This window comes from Electrophorus electricus, chromosome 1 (genome assembly GCF_013358815.1).
Source record: "Electrophorus electricus isolate fEleEle1 chromosome 1, fEleEle1.pri, whole genome shotgun sequence".
Classification (NCBI taxonomy): Eukaryota; Metazoa; Chordata; class Actinopteri; order Gymnotiformes; family Gymnotidae; genus Electrophorus; species Electrophorus electricus.
This window is the reverse complement of record NC_049535.1, coordinates 2,896,549-2,921,644: the sequence shown is the minus strand read 5'-3', so window position 1 is coordinate 2,921,644 and position 25,096 is coordinate 2,896,549. Positions and strand designations below refer to the sequence as shown.

Genomic DNA, 25,096 nt, shown 5'->3' with positions numbered 1-25,096 from the left:
CTAGAACAGATGTTTCGGAGTGTCAATTTGATGGTATTATGATGAAGTACAGCATTAATAAAATATAGCAACAATAGCATTATAGCGTTGTTTCCGAGTGCTGCCAGGGGTAATTTAGTTGAAATACTCCACTTAACCGTGTAGCAGTGATATCAAATAATGATTCATCAACTTGCAGCTCCAGATTCATTTCCCTGTGATGCACTACATGAATACTATAGACTTTATTCCCGCCATACCAACGTTCCTTATCATGGTGGCCTGGACGAAAACTGAGGGGGGGGGGAGCTAAAAAAAAATTAAAATAAAATAAAAAGCTTTACTTATGTCGAATAAAATCCCGATTCACATCTACTTGTATTGCTCTGAAAATATTCTAAATGAGGTTGGTCAATCAATTGGTTTGAAAGCACTTTTAAGTTAATGAAATGTGGACGCGCATTACTATATTAAAATGGTGTAAATGTTAGGAAAATATTGTTTAAAAGTTCTCGTACGGTAGAAAATTCTTCAATACAGGGTAGAGCTGTTTTTGACGATTCATCGCAAACAGGGACAAGCTGGAGGAAGCAATCTTTAAAAACAGCGATGCGTACGCGTTTTGTGCCCGTTTTACGGCATTTTGTAAATGTACCGTAAGTCTCCCTGTAGATTGCCTACCCACGTTTGGATTTGGAAGCTGCTACTTCAGGGGAGACCGAACTAACGCCAGACTTGGAAGAGACGGGTCAGGAAGACCGTTAGATCGTGTATATCTTTTGGCCAGCGCCAAAAAAGCAACAGATATGGAAAAGGAGGGCACGGAGATGGTAGAAGAAACTGAGCACATGATAGTGAAGAACGGTGCCAAGGACCCGCAAAATGCAATTTCTGCATCGGATTCAAAAGAAATGCGGGCTGTGGTACTGACAGGCTTCGGAGGTCTAAACAAACTCAAAGTAACCAAGAAACCAATGCCTGAACCCCAAGAAGGAGAAGTCAAAATTCGTGTTAAAGCATGGTACATCTTTCATCTTTCAGTTTAAATTGTTTTTTCCTTTTTAATACATATTTCGAATTTTATGATGTGAAATGGCATTGCATCGGGACCTTGCGCAACTGGTATTTGGTCTCAATAGCAACACGTTGCAGCAGAGTAACTGGGAAGAGACTAGCTTGTATAAGAGTGAATGTTTTGTATGTAATTTCTTTTTTTTTTTTCTAAACGAGCATGCAGGATTACAAGTTTAACAAACATCGTGTTGAGAAGTGTAGTTCATCGCCTTTCTTTCAGGCTATTCTCTGGAATACTAAGGTGGAAAACTACGTTTTAACAGCAGCTCCCACTTCCATTGCAGCGTTTTACGCATACTCATTTAGCAGGTGTCATTAAAAAGCAGTCGCGTCGTGAGCATAAGCCTTAAGAGCAGAGCACGGCTCTCACTGCTTTGATCACCAGATCATTATAACTGTGTTTTTATGAATGTTTCTAGATTCGTCCATATGTTGTTATCGTCCTGTAAAATTAATCACAGACGTATTTCATTCCAAGAGCAGGGGTGTAAACATACGGATTCCTATGTGACATCTTAACTTTCAGGATAAATATCGTTATATTTTAAACGCAAAAATGACTCATCAGAAAATGAGTTTTAAAAAATTGTTCCATTTGACAGAAAATGAATGATGTAAAGTTTGTAACGCTATGTGACGACACCTGAGCCGCACGGGTAGCTGTTTAAAGTTATTGGGTGTGGATCAGCATTTTTCTGCCGAAAAAATAAACAACCAGATGAACATCATCGCAACGGCCAAATTGCACCGACGTCACTGAGTCTCAGATCAAGACCTTGGCATTTTGTTTTGCAGTGGGTTGAATTTCCTCGACCTTATGGTGCGTCAAGGAAATATTGATAATCCCCCTAAAACACCTCTTGTGCCTGGATTTGAATGTTCTGGAATAGTGGAATCGATGGGAGAAAACGCTTCAGGGTTTGAGGTACGTGGCATTTGAATTCTCATATTTAGTAAGTGTAAGTAGTTTATTCTAACCTGTTTTACTATATTATATTAATGATATATCATTTATCATCATCTAACTGATCTAATTTTGTTTCAGTTAAAGTTGAATCACCATGACCAACTGACGTGTTTATGGACTGTTTGTTACAATGATAAGTTAACAAAATAAACACAGTTAAAGCAAATTATTACATTCTAAGCAGATATCCAAGCTCATCCATAGGATTCACGTATTCAGTGAAATGCACTGGTAACCACTGTGATGGATTTGAAAGGAGCCTGACATGATGGGGGTGGGGACAATACTTAATCTGTGTAGCCTAAATTTTTTTTATATAGTCAAATGAATGGGCTTACTTAACCTAAAAAGGCTAGCATTTCTAATAGTAGATAAAATTAGTATCTGTTTTAATAATACATGTTTTAAAAAATGAGAACATGCTAAATAGTCCTTGCTGGCATTCTCGGTTTTCCTTTAAGGTTGGTGTGGCATGTTTAAACTCTGGGTCTGGCCTGCTTTCAGATCGGGGACCGGGTGATGGCTTTCGTGAACTACAGTGCCTGGGCCGAAGTGGTGTGCACGCCAGTTGACTGGGTCTATAAGATACCCGATGAGATGACTTTTCCCGAGGCCGCTGCCTTCTGCGTGAACTTTGTGGCTGCTTACATGATGCTGTTCGAGGTGGCCAACCTGCGGGAGGGAATGTCTGTTCTGGTTCACTCAGCCGGTGGCGGCGTGGTAAGCTTCTGGGCCAGGGGCAGTTATGGAGACAAATTGAAGTAGCGCTTCATCCTTGTATTTTGGACTCACTTTAGACATTTTAAATGTGTAAAAACAAGTATTTAAATATGAATGTGAAGTTGAGCTAAGATACGCAAACAACAGGTGGTAATAATTTCATGTAAAACATTATGAAGCTGGCTTGGTAAAACTCATTGCTTCCATTTGTCCTTTGAAATAAGCCGCTGATCTTTTGATAAATGGCAAGACTCTGGGTGAGTATTGCTAGAACTGATTACTGGTGACCTGTTCAACGGATTGTTTCACATACATCTCATGGTTTATGTTCAGTCACTGTGAAGCAAATGTCAGCTGTGATGTATTATAATTTTGGAACAAAAGACTTTTCCTATCTTAAAGCAGATTGGTTCAGTAACATGTCTTCTGTCCAAACTCTCATCTCTGTTTACGTATATTATTCTGGCTCCCCAGGGTCAAGCTGTCACTCAGCTGTGTGCCACTGTTCCCAATGTCACCATTTTTGGCACAGCTTCTCCCTTCAAGCACGAAGCTATTCGACACTACGTCACTCACCTACTGGACAGAAATGCTGACTATGTGGCAGAAGTCAGAAAGTAAGGGCTCAGTCAAGCCACAGACACTCTGAACCGCCTCTGTCTGCAGCCTTTTCCAAACTTGGGTTACGTTGCGCTGTCACCATACACGGTTGCCGTTACTGTGGTTACTGTATGTGCAGCAGTTTCCCGCTCATTGGCAAATGGGAGGGGACCATTTCTGTGACTGAGCCTTATTTTTTACTTTTTTTTTCGTTGAGTGAGTTTGCATGGGGCTGAACAGGTCATGGGCTGGTCTGATGCCGGAAGGCGACGCGAGAGGTGGCCTGCCGCTCGTAAGGGAGCAGAGCAAGTGGATGATGTGGATATGATGGTGTGAGTCACACTCTAGGGGCCAGCGCTGGCCTGAGGAGGCAGACGTCACCAGTTACCTTCTCTGGCACTGTGCGGCTGTGGTCCCCATGGCAACACAGTGCTTGGCTAGGAAACTAGTGGCTTGATGGAAGGAGGGGCACAAGAGTGCTCTCCCGGGTGTACACACAGGCAGAGGTGGCGTGGTGATGGGTGGGGGGGAGACTGAGGATTGGAGTTGTGGAACAGTTCTCCCATGGTGGACTTCCCCCAGACATTACTCTAATGTGATTTCAGATTAGAGGAGAATATCATTATATGGGGAGAGTCATTAGGCATTCAGCAGAATACATGTATCTTCTGCAGAGCAGCACTTACTTTTCCTTGTGACCATATTGCTAGAGGCTCTGTCTTTTTATTATACAACCAATATTTTTTCCTCTGTGTTTCTCCATTTTTCCATGTGGTTTCCCATGTGATCTTAGTGGCAGACAACAGCCCTGCAATGATTGAATCCAGTGTTAGTACTTCTTGCAATCAATATTAAAAGTCTGAGGTACAAGCTAAGCCTCGTTAGCCCTTATGTGCTGATTGATAGAGCTCAAATGCAACCCTGTTGCATATCAGAGCACTAATAAATAGAAGTAAAATGAGTAGGAGAGGCGAGATTAATACTTCTTTCATCTCCCTGGGTCCACATTCCTCTCAGGATCAGGAGGAAAGCAAAATTAAATTGCTCTCAAGTCAGTCCTTTTACAATAGGCGAGATTCTGGGCATCACAAGACTGCTATGCAGGCAGTCCATGCATCAAAATAGAAAAGAAGGCATTAGGACCACTTGATCTTAATGACATGGTTCCCACTCACTTTCACGTCTTCTTGTTTGAACAGTACACTATTGAAAATGCACTCTGCATTAATCATGTACCATTTCTGATTCTTTACTTACTAGATGGTTAAGCATGAGTGATGCAGAGTTTCACTTGCCAAAAAACTTAGTTACTGGCAGAAACTGAGCATAAAATTGAATTATAGTTAAGATATGTTTGGATCAGAGCTATAGCTGAATGGATTGGCTGGAGATTAGAGAGTAGGATATTTAATGACCTCTCTTTCATATAGGATTTCCCCAGAAGGAGTGGACATTGTTCTGGACTGTCTGTGTGGAGAGAACACAGGGAAAGGCTTGGGTCTCCTGAAACCCCTGGGCACATACATCCTCTACGGTTGGTAGTTTTAGCAGATACCAAAGCTCAGACACAGAGCATGACGGTGCTAAAAATATGCTAAAAATAACATTGACACTGACAAGCATATAAAATAATCTATTAGGCAAGGTCCAGTAAGTCTCATTATGATAGAAGATAGTTAAGTTCATGCATAAAGGAAGACCTTGATGTAGATGGGCCCCTCCTAAACCATACCAGGCATTAATGAGGGTGCATCTTTGACCTTTTGGCCCCTATTTCAAATCAGTCATGTGTATCCCTTAAGGACAGAACAGAGGTTAATTCACATAAATGGTGATACACTGGTTCATGCAACTATAATACCTTGTAATCCCTTAGCTTCCTGTTCCATTAGGCATTTTTAATTGGAGTGGAACCTCAAAGGGTTGTAATAAGGTATAATATGGGCACATGATGAATCAGTTAATCATTGTAATGCAGACTGAATTCCACTAATGTGAGTCAGTGTATTAATTTGCACGATTTTGTAATTTCATCATGCCAGGCATAGGACAGCTCTTTACTTCAAACTCCTTAAGCAAAAGTATAAAAACCCAAGACTATCACATGTTTGCAGGTTCATCAAATATGGTAACGGGAGAGACAAAGAGTTTCTTCAGTTTTGCCAAATCTGTAAGTCATGCTTAAACTCTCTTTTGCACACTATATAGCATTGGTTCTTTGTCTATGCCAATTACCTTAAAACTATACATCATTTTATAAATATATTGTACCACTTCAACCTGTCTTTGCAGTTCAGTTGCTTTAATAGTCAGTTTAGAGTTCTTGACTCTTCCTTTGCAGTGGTGGCAGGTGGAGAAGGTCAATCCCATCAAACTCTATGAAGAAAACAAAGTCATGGCTGGATTCTCGCTGCTCAGCCTACTCTTTAAGCAGGGTGGCTGCAGCCAAGTGAAGACTGCTGTACAGGCTCTCCTCAACCTCTACAATCACAAGAAGATCAAACCTTTAGTGGATTCTCTGTGGGCCTTGGAGGAGGTAAGGGAACTGGCAACCAGGTAGAGGTAGAAGAACCATCTTTGTTAGGTACAGCATGCTCATTCTATCCTTTCGTGACAAAGGATGGTCCTATGTTCTTCCGTAGTCTCCCACTCACTCCGTCAGTCAGAGCACTCGTTCAAGGCATACTGTCAGACAGAGTGAGGTGCTAGAAGACCGGCACCCTGCAGCCATACCTAGTGAGCAAAAGGGCGAGTCGTGGAGGTATTTTTAGAGGAATTGGCAACCCAAGATATCTACCTCATCTGTTACACAGGGCGGTCAGGTGCTGTCACCAGAAGCCTCCCCTCATCCAGTGACAGGTGGGCTGTCCAGCCCTCTTCCCTCTCTGTCTTTAATAGATACAGTTTATGTTGTTGCCTGCCTACGCATCCTCTAACCAGCCGGCTCAGCATTACTCTCTGTTAAAGCTAATGGGCCTGCACAGGCTGTGGAACAGTAGTCCAGGACCAATTATGTTTTAAAGAACTGGCTGTAACATTTGTTGTCTCTGGCATTCTGGCGTTGGCAGTTGTATGATGAGGCCTTGGTGTCTTTGAGGAAGGACATTTGCTTTTGTAGGTGTCCTCATTGCAGAGAAGGTAGATGCAGCTCTCTTTCTTTTTCTTCTCTGCACAGCCAAAATCCATAATGTTGAATGGACTATTACAGTGCAATTGTGTCTGCATAGATTGTATAAATGCTGTGGATGTTAATTCAGATGATCAATTTATTGCTGTACTTGATGCAACAAGTTTACTTTGTGTTTCTGCTAAGACTAGGGACGCGCTGAACTGACTATTGGCCGTAAGAGAGTGTCAGGCCTTTAGAAGGCATCTATGACTGACCGTCGCCCGTACTCAGCGTGGTATGTTGCGCAGCGTCACCCGTACTCGGCGTGGTATGTTGCGTACCTTTAGCTCTAGTTGGTCTTCATCAGCAATGTTTTGGCTGATTTGTCCATATTGAGTCAGCATTGGCGGTCAGCTGTGAGAGAGTTTTCTAATTAGCTGTTATATCTAAATTTGACTAAAAATTAGATAATATAGACATAAACTGCATAAGGGTTGAGGTTGTTTTTTTTTGTTTGTTTGTTTTGTTTTTTGTTTTTTTGCACAGGAGCAGAATGCACTTGCGTCTCATTTGTTAGCTGAAGTCAGCTTGGTGCATTCCAGTGTCAGATGATGAGTGGCAACAATGGAAAGCAATCATTAGTTATTCGCAGTTCATGTTAGGTCTTCAATGTCAGTTTGGTGTGCTCCTAGCTTTACATTCGCACATGTCCATGGACTCTTCAGTGCTTCCTCACAGCAAGCTAGAAATTGAGCCAATACTGCACTGCTTTGTTGCATCAGCTGTGGATATTTGCAAGAGCATTGAGAATGTGAGTGATTGCTTGTCAGCTGTCTTCTAGCAGTATGCTCTGAATTCAGCTTATGTGGTTTTGTGCCGTTCCGCCAGACAGTTGCAGCCAGCAAAAAACCAAGTCCTCAGACACAATTTTCTACTTTTTGGTTCATTTCTGTCTGTGCTGTCAGAGCCTTAGTGTGGGCAGTATGAGATGAGTAGTTGAAGCTTTATAGATGTAGTCTGTGATGAAGAACGTTTCTGATCTCTGATCATAGTTGCTTCCGTGAATCTTAAGAAGAGATGTTCGTGCATGAAAGGCATTAGGGTAAAGATTATCTAAATATTAAAAATGTATTTAAATATTTAAAAATCTTTGGAACAACTTGGATTCTGTATATATAAATTACAACTAATATTCATATTTTATGTTTTATAGAAAATTCTCATCAGATCCTTTGCAATTGTTAAAGTTAAAAATATCAATATAACTTTGATATCTGAGCAAAAGCTATTAAGGACTACAATTGTCACTTGGATTTTGCAACTTAAAGGCTTTTTCACTGTTGATGCTGCCTTAAAACCTCGCTTGACTTGAGGAGAGAAGAGACACGTGTGTTCTCAATGAAGGGATGACTCTTGGGTGTTTTTTTTTGTTTTTTTGTTTTTTTTATTGCAGTGTTTGAGGCCAGTGCAATGGTGCACATTTATTGCTCTGTCTCAGAAAAAAAAAAATCAAGAAATGCCAGAGAATCAAGAACATTATACACCTGCTACAGATATGCTTGGAGATGGCACAGAGTGGAAATGTGGCATGTCTGGGCGAGCCTGAAGACTGGATTGGGAAGCACTGTATTGTGCATATGTTTAAGATGGCTTTGTACATTCTTCTAATTATTATTCTTTGCCACAGAATTTTCAAATGCCGTTTCCCCTATAGATTTTAAGATTGGTTTCTGTAGGTGCAGTGGTTCTTTGTCCTATACCCAGAATGAGCTTGTGAGATTTTAGCTTTTTTGCATTCCTCTTTTTAATCTCTCCATCCCTCCATTTTTCCCCCCATTGACTTAAAAGGAAGGTTTTTCTAACTGCTCCCAATTGTTTGTCCCCAGTTGTCTTTTATTTTTCCTTCCACACCTCCAAACCGTCAAGCTGCAACATATTAAAGGGGACATATCAAATAGTCTTTCCAGAAGCACTTTTTCAGTGCTTGTGCACATACATTTGGGTATATGGAGTTGTTACCAACCCACAAACAGAAATATCTAGTCAGGTTTTTTATGCGTGGCCTGCACCAGAAAACATGGACTCAAAGTATCTAAGTTTTTGTCTCACAAGTGCTGAGCCTATTAGCATTATATCAAAGCTAAGAGCGGAGCACAGGAACTGCTCTGTTGTTGTACTAAGCACCATATTAACCCTGAGCCTCAGAGGGCATGAGTGCTGAGTGGTAAAGTTTATTTTTGATGGCAATGTCCCACTTTGTTTCCGACTGCTTTAATAACCTGGAACACTACCTCCTAGGACTGGCAATGCAAGTTTTGCTAAAACAGGGATCAATACCAATTGTTTGTGGCAAGCCTGGGAAATGTAGCTAGCTAGTGAAGTATTTAAAAACAATTATGCTTAGCTAGGATGTCTTTCTTTGGCTGTTTAGCACTACTTAATGCTAACAGTGGAGGCAGCTAGCTAATATAGGGGATGTCATTTTCTCAAGTTATTTGCATTATTTGCTGCAGGATCCACAGTAATGTCAACACTATTAATTTATTGAATGACTATGAGATGAATTAATCTTGTGAATTACGTTACAGTAAAATTTACAAAGTTACTGCTGTATTCCAGTCAGGTAATCCTGTTAGTATTTTGAATAAAGCTCATCACATACAATTCATTAAGACTCCATGGAATTGTGTTGTAAAGGGGGCATAATGGGTCCCCTTTAAACACTGATTCCAATACCCTATGTTAACCTCAAATACGCTATAGAGATTAAGCAGATGAGTCAAAGCACAAAACTGCATTCCCATCTTTCCATCTTGTTTGATTACAACAGCAACCACTGAACTCTACAAGGCTTCACCTTTCAACCGTTTCATTCCTCAGTTCTTCCACAGTAACTCATTGATTTTAAAACTCTCTCTCAGTTTAAATCTAAAGCCATCAGTCATGCTGTGTAGATTCAACTGCTGATCCTAAACTGCATTTTGCTGATGGCACTTGTCTGACTAACCCTTCTACTCTTTCACCCCTCCTTCGTCCTTCACTGACTTTCGTATGTACTGAAATTTCAAGCGACAGTCATGAAACTTGTTTATCCAAAGCACATAACTGCACTTTATGCTAATTTCTGTTGTCTGTCTAACTATGTAAATTGTTTCTTTTTATAACTATACTTGTAGTTGTTTCCTACATTACTAGTATAAATGCGGTTAAAATGGACGTTGGTGAGACAGCTTGAAGTTTCTAGTTTCTTTAAAGTTTTAATAAAACTTTTTTTTAATTGGATTTTTTTATTGAGTATTTTATTGGATTTTAAATCATGCATAAGCACACAGACAAACTCACAGGTGTTTACACATACATATTCTTATGCATACATAAATCTAAATAAAACCCAGAAGAGACAGCACATTAAAAAAGAGGCGGGGGGGGGGGGGGTGCAAGGATAAGATCAATCGAATTCTAATTGTCTGATTATCCTTCTGATTGATCCTTTTATAAACAAAGGGGGACATGTGGAAGTGTAAGTGACGCCCAGTGCGCATCTCGTTAATTCTAGGGAGGGCCAGATTGATGCCAAGCAAACGACTGATGTTCATTTTGAATATGGTCTGTGATTTCATCAGGCAGAGTGTAAGAAGGGTTGCCACCCCCTATAGAAATATGTTTCACTGCCCTTAGGACGAGAGCTCGGGCGCTCCATAGGTAGCGCTTTAACCATATGGCCATACCATTGACTCATAGTGGGAGGCTTGGTTTTTCTCCAGTGAAACAGGACACATCTCCTAGCCAATAAAAGAAACATGCTCAAGAGTTTGTGTTGTGCATTAGTTATAGAGATACTGTGATCAGGGAGGTTCAGCAAGAGGTTCTGGTTTGATTTTGTTTTGCCGAAAATGCTACTAAATTCTTTTGCTATATTATCCCAAAATGTATTTAACAAGAAGCATGGCCAGAAATGATAGAACAAAGATCCCACCTCCACATTGGGATTAATGCACATAGGGGAGTGTTTAGGATCAGTGTGGTTAAGGAATTGAGGGATGCTTTGCAATTTATAAAGAATCCTGCACTTCACTAATTATGTGGGAGATGGCACACAAGCCCATGTGCAGAAATATTTGCGAATGATTAAGGTTGGGATTTGCAGTTTGTTTTTCGTACAATTTTGTAGGAAATCTAACAAAATCACTCCTATTTATTATAATTCCTATGAATTCTTACTGAAATCATATTTTCTAAACAGTTTGAGAAGATATCTGTAGTATTGGAATTTATTGGTAAATGTGCCATTTTCATATTGGGGAACTACTACAGAATTTTGCATTTAGCTCTTTCTGTTTAGCCAGTGTCCTGTCACCAGAAATATCTACTTGCCATGCACAAAAGATCCGATGTGTGGGCTAAATCACCTGACTCTAACGACGCTTTCCCTAGAGAGCACAATCTCGCCCTTTTCCCTGTAACCAGAAAGTAGTGGGATGGGGGAAGGGTGGCCAAGAAGGAGCGAGGAAGAGGGATCTTGCTTGCAAAAATGGGAGAAAGGAAGAGATGGGGATGCATGTGTTCTAAGGAGGACGGCAGACTGCAGACGGTAATGTTCTCAGCAGGAGAGGCTGGAATCGCATTACCTGTGTCCAGTCCAGTTGCTCCGCACTTTCCTCCCCCTGTGATGTGAGATGAAGACATTTATCTGAATGCTAAATGGAACATTAGCAGCACCCTGAATCTTTTCTCAGGCAACGTTCAGTAGTACTTTGGTGACACTGATGGATACACTGGCTAGCACAGCAGTCCCTTGCAGGGCTTTAAGGGAAGGTTAAATGTTTAAGGGAACCCCAGAGTAATTTATCTCTATGGCTTACACATTTTGAAAGATGAAAGCGGTTTTTTTCTGTGATTTTGCATTTGGCTACACTTGTATATGCAATTTCTATAACACCTCAGTCATGCACACTGATGTGCACTATGACCTCTGCAATGAATGTTTCATATACAGATTTGTTGGATGTGAGTCACACCCTCATGTCACACGTGCAGTGTGTGTCTGCGCTGATTCCTTTTGCATACGTACGGTCCGGTTTCTCATTGGTTCAGTGTGTCAGGCACCCTGCTGTGCAGGTCCACGTCAGTGGCAGCAACGTGGCCCTGCTTGCAGTGGCTGCAGCAGTTGCTATGCTAACCTGGGAGCTGCTGTGACGCCAAGGTCTGGTGACTTAGTATGGTTTTGTGCATATCGCCTGGTCTGCTGCTTCCTCAGTACCCTTGTGCAGTAAATTCTGCTATTTAAATGCTGTACAACTTGGCCTGGGATTTGATTGTTCATTTAATTACTCCCCACCTTAGCAAAACACTCACCAGACACAACCCCAACGGCAGGAAGCATTAGCTAAGATATATTTAATTATCGCAGTGCAGAGTGCATTAGTGGCACGTCTGTTTATGGCTGAACTGTTGCTTTTGTATGTCAAGGACACTTTTGCTTACAGAACCATCTTAATAAAAAAATGTCAATGCTGCTAAAGCAATTTGGGTATTTTTTTCCCTCCTTTCAACAAGTGACCATCTTTGCCTTGCAGTAGTCAGCAGTCAGTATCCCCAAACGACTTGATTTCGATTTTCGTGACTGACATCTTCTCACTCTTGAGCTAGTTACAAATGACAGTATCACTCCTATCTAAGATCCATAAAATTGAGTTATGTCTGCGTTGCTTTTCCTTCTAATTTCATTTCACAGTTCCTGATCATGGAACAAAAGCTGCTGGGTTAAATGTCTAGTAGCCAATGAGATTATTTGTTTTATTAATTCTGACAAATATGGTGATATTTCTTTTTTTCTTCAGCCAGAGTGAAATGGTAGATTACACATGAGAGAAAAATACATGAGCACTGAGGAATCTGAATATTATGTATCACTGCTGAGATTTTATGACCTCTAGATGCAATTTCCTGGTGCTGGATAGGCTTTGAGTGGAATTCTCCATAATCTAAGAGACGTGACATTCCTGCAACTTTCCTGCATTTTCTTAATGGTAGTTATTTTTGCTGGACTGTATAGCAAAATAGTATACCTAAAAGAGGCATATTGGCTCACTGACTGAATGAAGTCCCATTGCATCTGTACATTATCTATCTAGCTATTCTGTTTAGCAGGATACATAAAGGGAATAAACACCTTGTTGTCTTTGAAGCGTCGCCATTGTTCTCCAATTAATAATGTAATTAGTTATATGACTGGATTAAATTACTATTTTCACTCACATTAGGTAGTAGCTTTTGTGATGTTAATGATTGAAGATTATTATTATTATTATTATTATTACTACTACTACTACTATTTTGTCATGTTCCACTTTGCTCACTTTAAAAAAATGCTCACGACAATTAGCAAGCCAACAGCGATATTTATTTACTAGCTAGCTATGCAACATGGTTAAAAGATTAGTCACATTTAGCAAACTTATAAATTCATGGTTATTACAGTAAAGCTCTGCATTCTAAAAGCTAGTTTATAATTATCTGTTACCAAGAGTAATGTTAAGCTTTTCTGTATACATCACAAATGCTAATAAAATACAAAGGATTCTTGCAAATTCTCTTAACCCGGTATACACTCTGCTTATGCAGTCATGCACTTGTAATCCAGACACAGTGCCATTTGGCATTGTTCTGTTTAAAAGCACAGGGATGTCCCTGGATGATGTCTGCATGATGTCCAAAATGTATACATGTCTCTCTGCATTGAAGGTGCCTCCCAGATCTGCTCGTCACCCATGACACCACGATACGATGGCACACGCTAGCGCTGAACAGCTTGGGGGGGGTTGAGCAGGCACTTAGACGGGCTGTTCTGAACAGGACTGGTTAGACAGAGCTAAAGGGTGCTGTGGTGCTTGACCCTTGTGGTATTGTGACCGAAGCATGTCACAGACATTTCTTTAAGGCCCCAGGGAACTGTGCTAACTTGTGTAAAGGGGGTATAGTGAGTCCCCTTTAACTTCCATGTATGTCTACAGCTGCGAATACTGTGTTGACTGACACAGGTTTGCTAAAATATCCCTGTGCTTATAACATGATGTCCAATAATCATCAATTTCAGTTTAAATGTATATCTTTAAAAAAAACAGTGAGTTGATAAGGTAATACATGAAGTATCCTGTCTTTCTGCTATTTTTGTTTTTGAGTAAATTTATTTATTTTGGAATTGGGGTTGTAAGTATATGGCTTCCCATTACTGAAATGTGTGTAAACAAGAAAACCAAGGGACTTCATTATTAGCATTTATAGTTAGCTGTGGTTATAATTAAAATTTGCATAGTGGACTACTTAATAATTTGCCATTCTGTGTAGAAGATAGCTTGCATAGATAGCTGGGCTCTTAGGACCAAGGCACAGAAGACCACAAAAAAATCTGTTTCCTTCTGAGATTTCCAGTCTTTTCAGATATCATACTGTTGACATTTGTGTGAAAAATACTGTGCAGTGGATGTTATGGTGAAACTAGGCTTACTAGTTGTCTTGTTCTAATGTGTGATAGACCAAGCTAGAACTGAACCAATAAGGTTTGGGTTTAAATCTCAGATGCTGTTAATTGTGTTCTAATTGGAAGGAAAGAAGGACAATAGTCCTGATATACTGTGGCTGTGTGATGCAATCAAAACTCTCTTTTGATAGAATTAGTCCTATATTCTGAAAAAAAAATTGGTGCTCTTCTCTTACTGTTCATTATTTTATTTTCAAGTGCTTGTTTCTAAATTACTTAAAACACCAGGTAGCTTTCATGATGTACTAGTTAATTATTATAATGTCTAACACGAAATTGGCCAACTCCAGTCTGATGTCTGAGAAATAAAAAAAAAAATACTGCAACACAGCCATAATTTGCTACACTCTTGATTCATTCACTTGTCTCTTAAATATGGTTTGAGTTCCCTTTGGTGCCCTCTCTGCACAAAACACTGGAGAAGTGACAGGCAATCTTTCAGGAACATTGGCTTTGTCCCCTAACTAAAGGCTTGGTAGCTTTGCCAAGCTCAGAAAAAAACCTTTTTGTCAGTATGGGACAATGGCCTCAAAAGAACACATTCCATCTTCTCACCAAAAAGAGATGAATAGTATTCTTAAAATGGGGGGACCTGTGTACATTTTAATGAGATCTGAGATTTTTTTTCCCCCTCATACACTACATACAGTTCTTCTGTGGTGATGTCGGGCTGGGTCTATGGGTTCAACTTCAGCTGCCTGTACCCAAGTCAGGGTGAAACTAACAGGTACACTAGGATAACGGTCATTTAGGTTCATTTGAAAGAACGGTGGGATATAGGAGGCAACACAAGTGCCATGTTGTGTGGGTGACATTCTGGAACGTTGCAGCAAAGCATGCTGGGAGGTGCCCCTGCAAGTATAGGGATTCATGTGTTGTGCAATTTGATGGATATCATTGTATCTCTGCGAGGCAAAGATTTGAATGTAACTCATCCAATCATTACACATATATTATAAATATTCGCCCACTGAGTGCAATATTTCAGAATGTGCCAGGTATAATGAAATCATGTGAAGGAAATGGAGCCATTTGCTCTTCAGTGTTATTCCAAGGACTCATCGAAAACCATATTAGTGTGACCAGCCAAGAAATGTCACAGGGCATAGCAAGCCTGATGATGGGTCTTTCAAGAAGCTAATGATCCCCACAGGTTGTTGGAAGGCCTGGAGCAAGCTAAAAAAAAATCGCACCAAGGAGAGCATTATTGCAGGATCGCTCTGTGTTGCAAGTTTGAAAATAGCCTTTGGAAGCAGTCTCTTGATTACCAAATGTGCTGAGTCGCATGCAAAAGGCCAGCATAGTCTTGCTAATTCTTGTTAATGTACTTTTGCATACTTGATCTAGGGATATATATTTATCTGGATCATTAAATAATAGAGGCTTAGCATCCTTGTGATGGATGTAGACATAAAATCAAATCAAATTCTTTTCATAAAAGCTCTCCTCCGGTTTGCCATTAGAATTTGCCTTTGGCCAGATTTGAGCATATTTGAAAGCCCAGGCTGTGTGGAGGTTTCATTCGAAGCTGGGTCGAGTGCCCAGGGCCTGGGCTCCAGCAACATGAGTCTGTGGGAGGAAGATTCCAGAATGTTCAGCGTAAGCCACCGCTGACCCTTCACTCAACCCCGCTGAGCCTCTTTGACGCAGGCTAATCAATTTTTGAGATGAGTTGTCACCAGTTTTCCTTTCTCTCTATTATTGATTCCAGTCAGGGTTTTGACCTGGCCTTGCTGTGATTGATGTGTGTGGGATTGGTGGACACGTTCCAAAAAGAGCAACACCCATGAGAATGCCGAGAGGCTTGGCAGGCCTTTCCTCGGCTGATGGAGCGAGCCAGCATTATGGACGGGCAACTGCAATGTGTGGGAGAGGTCTCTGATTCCAGAACGTCTCCGGAAGCAGTGAGCATAGCCATTATGGCCATTATAAGCAGATTCAGTCTTAAGTTTTTCACCATATACCAAGCTTTCATTTCCAGTGTTATGAAGAATGGCTGTGTGCTTGTCATACTGTGAATCTCAGGCCACCTTCTCTATCCATGCTTGTTCAGTTGGTTTTGCTTACTTTTACATGTAGCATATAGATTACCTTGTGCATTATAAAAACTGATATAGAGAGCTCAGCACAAGGGGTTAAATAAATCTTTCTTAGAGTTAATCCATCATGTTAATCTAATCTAGTTAATCTATACATGCATAATTACTAGCACTCTTTTATGACCTTGGCAAGGGAAGCATCCCCAGTGACTGAAGATGATTAAACACTTTTTTGATTACTAAGGAGTGAAATAGTTTTGAAAATGCATGAGCACTAGTTGGATTTAACGAGCTGGATTATGAGCTTGCTTTATTCTTGAGCTGTCATTGCTGCTTCATGCTTCTTAAACAACCCAACATCCAAATCTGCTTTAAAAAGAGATTAAGAAACCAAGGGCTCAGTAGCTGAAGAGGCAGAGAAAGATTAAAGCCTGCATGAATCGAAGTGCTCCTTTGTGGACTGAAGCAGGCCTCTCCCATTACTCTTGATTTGTCACCTCAGTGATGGTCTGCTAATATACCATTGAAGCTCATATGTGCACAGATCAGTGTTGGGTTTCATATAACCGTTTGTTAATGAAGAAAGACGAGACAAATGTAGTTTCAAAATCTTGCAAGTCTGGTGGATCACCATAGTTAATGTGTATCTAACGTGCATCTCCGTTCATCTTAAAAGCATCACTTGGTGGCTAGTCAGCTGTTATGAAATTTCACTGAAATTTCAGTTGCTACAATAAGCCAGATCTGGGTTTGTTACAAGCTAGTCAATGTGGTCCTTTTTTTTTTTTTTTAACTGACGTACAGTGTCAGATCTTTTCGTAGCAACTATTGCTGCTGTGTTTTTAAAAAGTTGTTTTTTCATCTACAATTTTCACTCCTCATTTAAGTGCATCTTTGAATATGGAGAATGTTATTAGAATGTGTGGATATACCTCAGAAAATGAACTTTCTGTCTCAGTTTACACTTTCTGCATGAGTAGTGGAGACATCTCACTAAACTCTGGTCACGAAGAATGATTCAGAGTCAAATGATGAGTCATAATTCTGAATTGAACAAGAGGGCCTAATAGCCTTTCCTACATTAGGTCCCTAAAGTACATATGACTCAAGTGTTTTTTTAACCAAATCAACATGCTCAGTTTATAAGGATGGATAATTGTCACTTTTTATTAAATGTAAGATTTGTATGTCCTAACTGTGTACCGCATATATCTGTACTGTGTACTGCATAAACCTGCTGAAGAGAATGCAGAGAATTTGGGTAGCGTTCTGTGGAGTGTCCTCGCTAATGCATAATTGTCTCTCATTCTCTTGGGGCTGGGGTAGTGGAATCAATCATGAACAACCAAACCACCTCATATTTGTAGAACCTTTTTGAGGTGAAACTGAATAAGAGTTTCGGGGATAGCGGAAAGAAAGTCGCCATTGCTGGTTTATGGGGCAAGTAATATTCTAAGGGGATGTTGATTGGTGGGAGAGGGTGCTGTCGGTACCCAAGGCTAGCACTCCCCTGGCAGGCCAGTAGCAATGCCAGCTGGGCCAGCAGTAGTTGAAGCGTACTCTGAGCAGCCATTAAAACCGACTTGGCACAGCCTGACGTACACTGTGCTCCCTGTCCAAGCCGCTTTTGCTGAGTCAAGTACTGAATGGAAGGCCAAGAGAGAGAGAAAGCAGCAGTGCTGATTATGGCCTGCAAAGAATACAAATACATGGCAAACTAAAGGCCAACATAGCATAACATAACGCAGGACAGCAGAGCATTCCATTTCCCAAAACCTGACATTTAAAGCAAAAAAAAAAAAAAAGGATGGGAGGATGAAAATAATGCAGAAATGCAGAATGTCATTTTCAGCAGTTCACAATATATTCACAACATGTATGTTCACAACATTGTCTACCTGGCAGACAAAAGGTGTTTCATTTTAGTGTTAGCCTATTTCTGGAGAATTTCTTTCTCTTGTATAAAAACATTTTGCTCAAGGTATGCAATGTAATAGTTTTTTTGAGGCCACGAGAAATGAAATATCATAAACAACCTTTGCTTCAAACAAGATTCAAAATGATTCTTAGAGCTGACACTGCTCCATTGATATGTTGATGATGAGTTTTATAGAAAAGTGTGAGACTTGAAGTGCTTGAGTGCTTCCATGCAAAGGTAAAGGAAACCTTTTTCTAGTGAAGCCACTTACAGTAAAAATGAAATGTGCTTAAACCATTTACAAAGGTCAGTTTCATGACCTACAGTGACTAGTATTTGATAATTACTCTTTTTATTAAATGATTAAATTGTGAAAATCATCATTTAGGCTACTGGATTTTTACAGAAAATTGCATTTTTCTATGCACAATTGGCTGTTAGCATGTAGCATCTGTGAGTGTTTATATCCCTGCTGTAGGATGCTGTTGGATGTAGTCTTATGTAAGGTTCTGAACTTGGAGCCAGTCTGACCTCACACACAGTCAGTAAGGCTTGAACACAGCAGTCATAACAAATGTATTATCTGTGAATGTAAATAATCCATTCTAGTGCAGAACCTCAGTCTTATTATTCTGACACAAACACAGTGTAAAGCTTTTCTGTGTACTTAATTGGTGTTTTTGGGTCTCCAGTCAGGAAAAAAAAAAGTAACTTTTTTGCCTAATGGATTCCTATTGCCCCCCCCCCCCAAAAAAAAATAAAATAAAATAAATGGAAAGCTCAGGAGAAGCCTGGTATGTCTAGCATCTGCCTGAAGTATACTGACCTCTACTGCCACCTTCAGTGCACTTTTGAGCATTGCAGGAACTAATTTGTATTCTTTGTTTACAAGAGCAGAGAGAAACTGTTTATGGCAATACTATGGAGCAGTTCTATAAACATGTGGGTGGATTTGCCGGATTGTTGTAGCAGTTGTGTTCTTTAACCCCCAGGTGAAGGAGGCAATGCAGAGAATCCATGACAGAGGAAACATAGGAAAGCTGATTCTGGATATGGAAAAATCTCCAACTCCTTTGGTAGGTCACATGAAGAAAACCATAGTGACTCTGGGTTGTGAACATACTAATATACTGACAATGTATATATAGCAGCTATGCATTCACCACATTGTTTCTATAAGTTTTTAATTTTGTCTACTACCCACATTCTTGAACCATGGTGTACTCTGTCATTCATTCAAAATGATATGTAAGAGAAACCAGAACAATTGGTTGCAACCCAACCAGCACGGACACTAACACACCTGTTTACAGCTGATGAGAGCAAAAAAAAAAAAAAAAGAAAGAAGAAAAGATTGGCAGCAGTGTCACAAGACAGTGTTGCCATGGAGACATGTTACCATGATGCTGAGACAATACGTGGAAATAGGCTAATTTCCGTGCCGTTTGCACTTCTTCCCCACTACCAAACACTTACTGACTGCTAGCTGACAGCTGCAGCAGACACTCAGGGAGCACAGTGATCAAAACAGAGCACCAGATTAGCACTGGATGTCTGATGTTGTCTGCCCAGCTCTACTTCTTAAAGGGGTACCTTCCTTGTTTGCAAGGCTATGGAAGTAATGGTTATGTCCCCTTCTGCCCCAGATGGCCAACGACAGCACAGAGACCAGCGAGGCGGGTGAGGAAGAGGAGGAGCAAGAGGGGGACAACGACAACAAGGAGCGAATGCCTTTCATCCAGTAAGCCCTAATGACCCCTGGCCCACTTGTGGACACCCCCCTCCCCCCATAGACTGAGAGACTCCCACAGTGTCAGGATCATCCACTTGGCGCCATGCTGTCGTGAAGTGTATGATTGATTGTGCATCCCTTGTCTGTCTGACCTGTGGTGTATTTCGAAAATCAAAAACCCTCATTGCCACTTGAATGCCATTCCTAGTGCAGTATTGAAATGTTGTAGTGTTTGCTCCAAAGTGTTGTTTGAGGTCTCAGTCTTGTTTGCAACTTTTTTTGAGTGTCATATGGCAGAAAAAGAGAGTTTCATGTGAAAGAGAGTGCCATCATATTTGTTCAGGTGTTATGCTACTGTATTCGTGGCAGAGGATAGAATTACAAAACTGTGCACATATATATGTGCAACTGTATTCAGGTAGGTGTGTGTTTGAGTTTTCGCTCATATTGCTTTATCACAGTCATTTGCTGAAATTGGTAAATTATTCCGTTGGCCACACCATATTCATTTTTGGAATAGCCATTTAGCAACCAGACTGTAGTTTTTTTTCAATCTGGTAACAGCTCTGTAGCCCTTCAGAGAGAGATTTTCTCATGGTTTGGTGTCTAAACTCCATTTGAGAGCACACCGCAAATACTTTAGAGCATTTAATATTTCCTAGATAATCGACGCAAAGTATTTCTGAAAGCTGTTTTATGTCACTCCGGTAAGCCAAAACCCAACACCAACCTTGAGAAAGGCAGTGGATCTGAGGTTTTGCCTTTTGTAACTGTACATGTGTGTGATGTATTTACATTATGGTGCCTGCTTGGAATTATTGACTTTAACTTAAAAGAATAAGTGTGCAGAGGACTAATAGTGTACAATACCACCCACATCATATAAATGAACTCTTAATTCTCTTAATTAGTTAAGAGAATTAGTTAATTAGACTTAATTCTCATGTGCCTATACTGTTCTTGGAAATAAATTGATGTGTGTGTGTGTGTGTGTGTGTGTGTGTGGGTGGGTGGGTGCGGGTGCACGCACACGTGTCCATGTATGTTGCATAGTGCATGTCTGATAAAACATGATTATGGAGTTCAATAAATATTGAACTCTATTACTACTTGTACTATTGTACTATTAGTACAAAAGTGTGACATGCTTACTTTTCATCTTTCCTTTGGCCTTTCTGTTGATGTTCTTACGGTGACATTTATTAATAAGCAATGGAAGTGAAGATTAGAAAAATAAGGCAATCTGCTCTTGCACACTAATGCGCAATTTCATCTTTCCTGCGGTTGTTTAAGGCACAAAGAAATGTCTGCAGTGTGTTATAATTGTACAAAAAAAAATCTTGATATTACAAACTCATTTGAGAATGTTTTCTGTTTGTTTATTTAGGTCTATACTCTAGATTATCCTAAAGTAGGTGAACGATCAGCAACATGCCTTAAAAAGTGAACACTAAATGCTCAATGTGTTAGGTGTAGTTACAGGCAGCCAACTGTATATTGTTTAGCTGTAGCAGTCAGTGATGCTACTTATGCTATGTTGTGTGCGGACGTTCTGTTACGTAAATAAAAAATCTGCAAAGCTTTCGTGAATGAGTTTTTGTGTCAGATTTAAATGCAGAGTATAAGTACATTGCACTGAAGGGCCCTTAATTGATATGACCTTTAAGAACACTGGCGAATAGGATTCCTGATTGACGTCATGATTGGTAAGATGTAAATTTAACATTTTTTCCTCACCAGTGAACTCCACAGTCATACTTGGAAATTACAATACTATCATTGAAAAGAAATTTTCATCTACAGAAATACAGGGAAATGGCATTTTATAGCATTCTCTATGAAAGCAACAAAAACTTGCCTAAAGTATGATGCATGTTTGACCTTTTCTTTTGACTTGGTATTAGTCACATTTATATATAACATTCTCAAACTCAAGGATGCTTTACAGGCAGAAATCAGCTTTTACACTCAAATCGCTCACATGCTATGGGTAGCAGCAGCCAATTTGCACATAGTGTACTCTCAGTAACCACAGCCCCCTGGGGAACAGGGGCAGAAGGAGGTTAAGACCAGGACATAGCCATCACTGGACACAACTCCACACAGATAGGGGCTCAAACCCAAGACCCTATCACTGAGTAGCAAACATGCTAACCACCAAGCCACTTGTTACAGTCTTTCAACCCTTTAATGCCTGAAAATATAGTTTTCTAATTTCCCTGATATGAATATTTATGGAATAAAACTTTAAACTTTTTAACTGAGGCTGTCTCTGCTGTATGTGATCCAGAATCCATTTAACTGTGATTGCAATTTCAAATGCAAGTGCTGTGTGATTCCCATTTAAAGTCAGTGTACTGTATTTCAGTTGTTAAATGTCTTTTTTAAAATGTGAATCCAAGCCTTTAGAGTTGTAAGGGTATATAGGCAATTCTTTGTGCATTTTAAGGGGAAACAGTTGGTATGTGAGACAGTTGGTCTCTTTCAAAACATCAGCCTTTTTTATTTGCCTCTCCCCTCCCTCTAGCTGTCTCACAGCATCATGGGATAAAAATAGCCCTGTCTGAGTGCAGAGCACTGAACTGGACATACTCACCTCACCACCATCAGCCTCTCTGACTCCCAAATGCAAACATGCGAAATGTGCCCTGTTTGGATCAAAACTGCCTGGGTTATATATTAGTGCATTTGTTTTGCAAACAAACAAACAAATGAATAGATTAAAAAAAATGGCAAGAAAAAAAACCTGGGCTTTATATAAAACTGCATGTGTCGTTTTCTAAAATGACTATTTGATGTATTCTTCTAATACTTTTCCTGAAGTTATGGCCTCTCTCTGAAACTCTCCCTCCATCTTAAGATGGTTCATCTGAATCAAAGAGTTGTGTAAGGTGAAGAGACTTTGCCAGAAAGAGGAGCCTCCGGGTACCATACAGCCAAAATGGCAATAAATGGCTCTGACTGTTTCCATAGTCATTTCATGGACATGACAAGAGACTGTCCAATATTGGGACCCACTCAATAAGCAGTAAGGGGTTTAAACATAAACACCAAATTGTGATAACATGGCTTCAGTTGCTACTTGTCTCATTTGAACCGCCATGTTTTGAAATGGCTACTGTTTAAGATAAATGTTGGGTAGATTTTCACATTATTCAAAAGAGTCATGGACTGTCACCTTTCACCATTTACTGAACAATGAATATCAGCAGTGTTAAGATAGTGTAAAAACGTAATCTAAACTATATCCATCTGAAAGTTTTAGTTTACTAGGAATGCCCTTTCCCCTAAAATACACATGCACCTGATCAATCTGGAATATGTAACATGCCTTCTAGGTTGTGAATCCTTTTTCAGATCACTTTATATACTTCTGGTTATACTTTGGATAGGACTTTTGTAGCTCTTTTAAATAACAGAAAATGACAAAAATACCTTTTAATCAGTACAAAATGTACTGTGACAATGAGCCAGTCAATGAATTACTGGCTTGCTGACCAATGATCAGGAAAACTACCAAATAAGCTGCCCGCTAGCATGTAAATATTTATGAATGGGTGAAAACAGGGAAATGGTTGTTGTTGACTCCGTCCTTGGTATTCCAATGCCCTTTTTTTTTGTCGCACACACACACACCATTTTCAGCCAATAGGCAGAGAGAGTGTACAGATGAAGTGCAGGGCCATACTGGGTAAGTTGCCTGCCCTGTCAGGGGACCCTTCCACCGGTATAAATGTGGCCCCAGTGTGTGTGGGGCACTCTCCACACCAGCCATGACTCTTCCCCACCTCCCTCTCCTCCTGCTACTCTGCTGTGCCCTGCTCCATCACGGCACAGGCCATCCGACCCACTCCAAGAAAGCAGCAGCTGCTCGACAGAAAGGTAACATGTTAAAGAGTACAGGACAAGCAAATGCATGCGTATTATAACATTAAATATATTATTTGACGTATGTTTATTATTTTAATGGGGGGGGTAACATTTGTTGAGACACATTGCATATCTTTTATCATGTTGACTGTTTCTTTTTCAACTATTTGTCAATTGAGATGGAGCAATAGAAGATGATGACATGAAGTTGCAAATTGGCAAACTATGGCAAGAGGTGAACTCCTTGAAAGAGATGCAAGCATTGCAGACAGGTAGTCTGTAACTAAATGTTTACTGCACTGCAGACAGTTTATTGTATTGCAGACAACTAAAGGTTTATTGCATACAGCTGTTCAAAGGTGTGTGAACATTTCTAAGGAGTTCTTCACAGTTTAAAATAATGCAGGTTGCCCTTCAGAACTTTTTATCTTAAAGAGATTTTGGAATATAGTACAATAACATGTGTAGTGTGTTACATTGCTGTAATGTTGAGATATTTTGATCATTCAATAGGTGGCAGCAAAAACACCCTTGTTCCACTGTGTCTAAGCAAACAGTGTTACCTGAGAACTTAGTTGGCTTTACAGACACCAAAAAAACACAATGTTTGGTTTACACATTTAAACAGTGCACTTGTGTGCATGCTGTTACACTCAAAATAGCTCACTGTTTTTTCTCTGAAATGTAGATTGAAACCTTTTCTTAAGATAAATATTTATATAGATCGAAAATAGCACCAATTTCAGGTTTAAATTTGAATTAGAGATGGGAAAATAATTAAGCACAGTTTAACATTAAAGATAAAAGCATTAACAATCAAAGTGTAGCTTACCATAAAAAAACAAATACTGTTTTCTCCAAATGATCATTGTTCTACTTTCCTACCTATGCTACAGTTATAGCTCAAATTGCTCTGAGGGGAGCTCTTCCTTAACAAAGAACACTGTGTCATCCATTCACCCAAGTCTTTTGCACAGTTATTATTGCTCTTGTGATAAAGTACTAAAAGACTACCAATGAAATAAAATGAAAGGAAATAAACATGCCTTAATTACAGTGTGAAACTAAAATTGTTTGCTTTCAGTTTGTCTTCGTGGGATCAAAGCCCACAGGAAGTGTTACCTGGCTATTGAGGTGCCCAAGCACTATCATGAAGCTAATGAGGACTGTATTGCACAGGGTGGGACCCTAGCCACACCACGGAACCTGAAGGAAAACAGTGACCTACAAGACTATGTCAGACACAGCTCTCCAGGATCGAAAGAATTCTGGATAGGTGTAACCGATATTGTCAAAGAAGGCCAATATGTTGATGTAAATAGCATGCACCTCACTTATTTCAACTGGGATCATTCCAAGAAGGAACCAACAGGAGGGAAACGGGAGAGCTGTGTTGTGCTCTCCCTCTTAGCAAAGGGCAAGTGGCATGACGAAGTCTGTCTCACCCAGAAGAAATACATTTGTGAATACCTCATTCCTTAGCATGAAATGCAGTCTTCATGGCTGTTGACAAAGATATGGTCACATCTTTATTTACCCATTATAACT

General features: G+C 40.0%; 2 protein-coding genes across 2 annotated transcripts; both read left to right on the top strand.

Annotated features, from left to right (window-relative positions):
* The first annotated feature begins 616 nt into the window (after positions 1 to 616).
* Positions 617 to 20,699, top strand: vat1l (vesicle amine transport 1-like). Its single transcript, XM_027012931.2, has 9 exons — positions 617 to 1,000; positions 1,849 to 1,978; positions 2,525 to 2,740; positions 3,215 to 3,357; positions 4,771 to 4,874; positions 5,455 to 5,510; positions 5,682 to 5,876; positions 18,939 to 19,022; positions 19,593 to 20,699. The coding sequence occupies exons 1-9, from the start codon at positions 786 to 788 to the stop codon at positions 19,689 to 19,691; spliced, it is 1,242 nt and encodes a 413-aa protein (XP_026868732.1). The 5' UTR covers positions 617 to 785; the 3' UTR covers positions 19,692 to 20,699.
* Positions 20,700 to 23,130: 2,431 nt separating this feature from the next.
* Positions 23,131 to 25,030, top strand: clec3a (C-type lectin domain family 3, member A). Its single transcript, XM_027010862.2, is given in 5 exon segments — positions 23,131 to 23,151; positions 23,324 to 23,426; positions 23,429 to 23,560; positions 23,728 to 23,820; positions 24,633 to 25,030. Coding segments are annotated over 5 exon segments (747 nt in total).
* Positions 25,031 to 25,096: the final 66 nt, after the last annotated feature.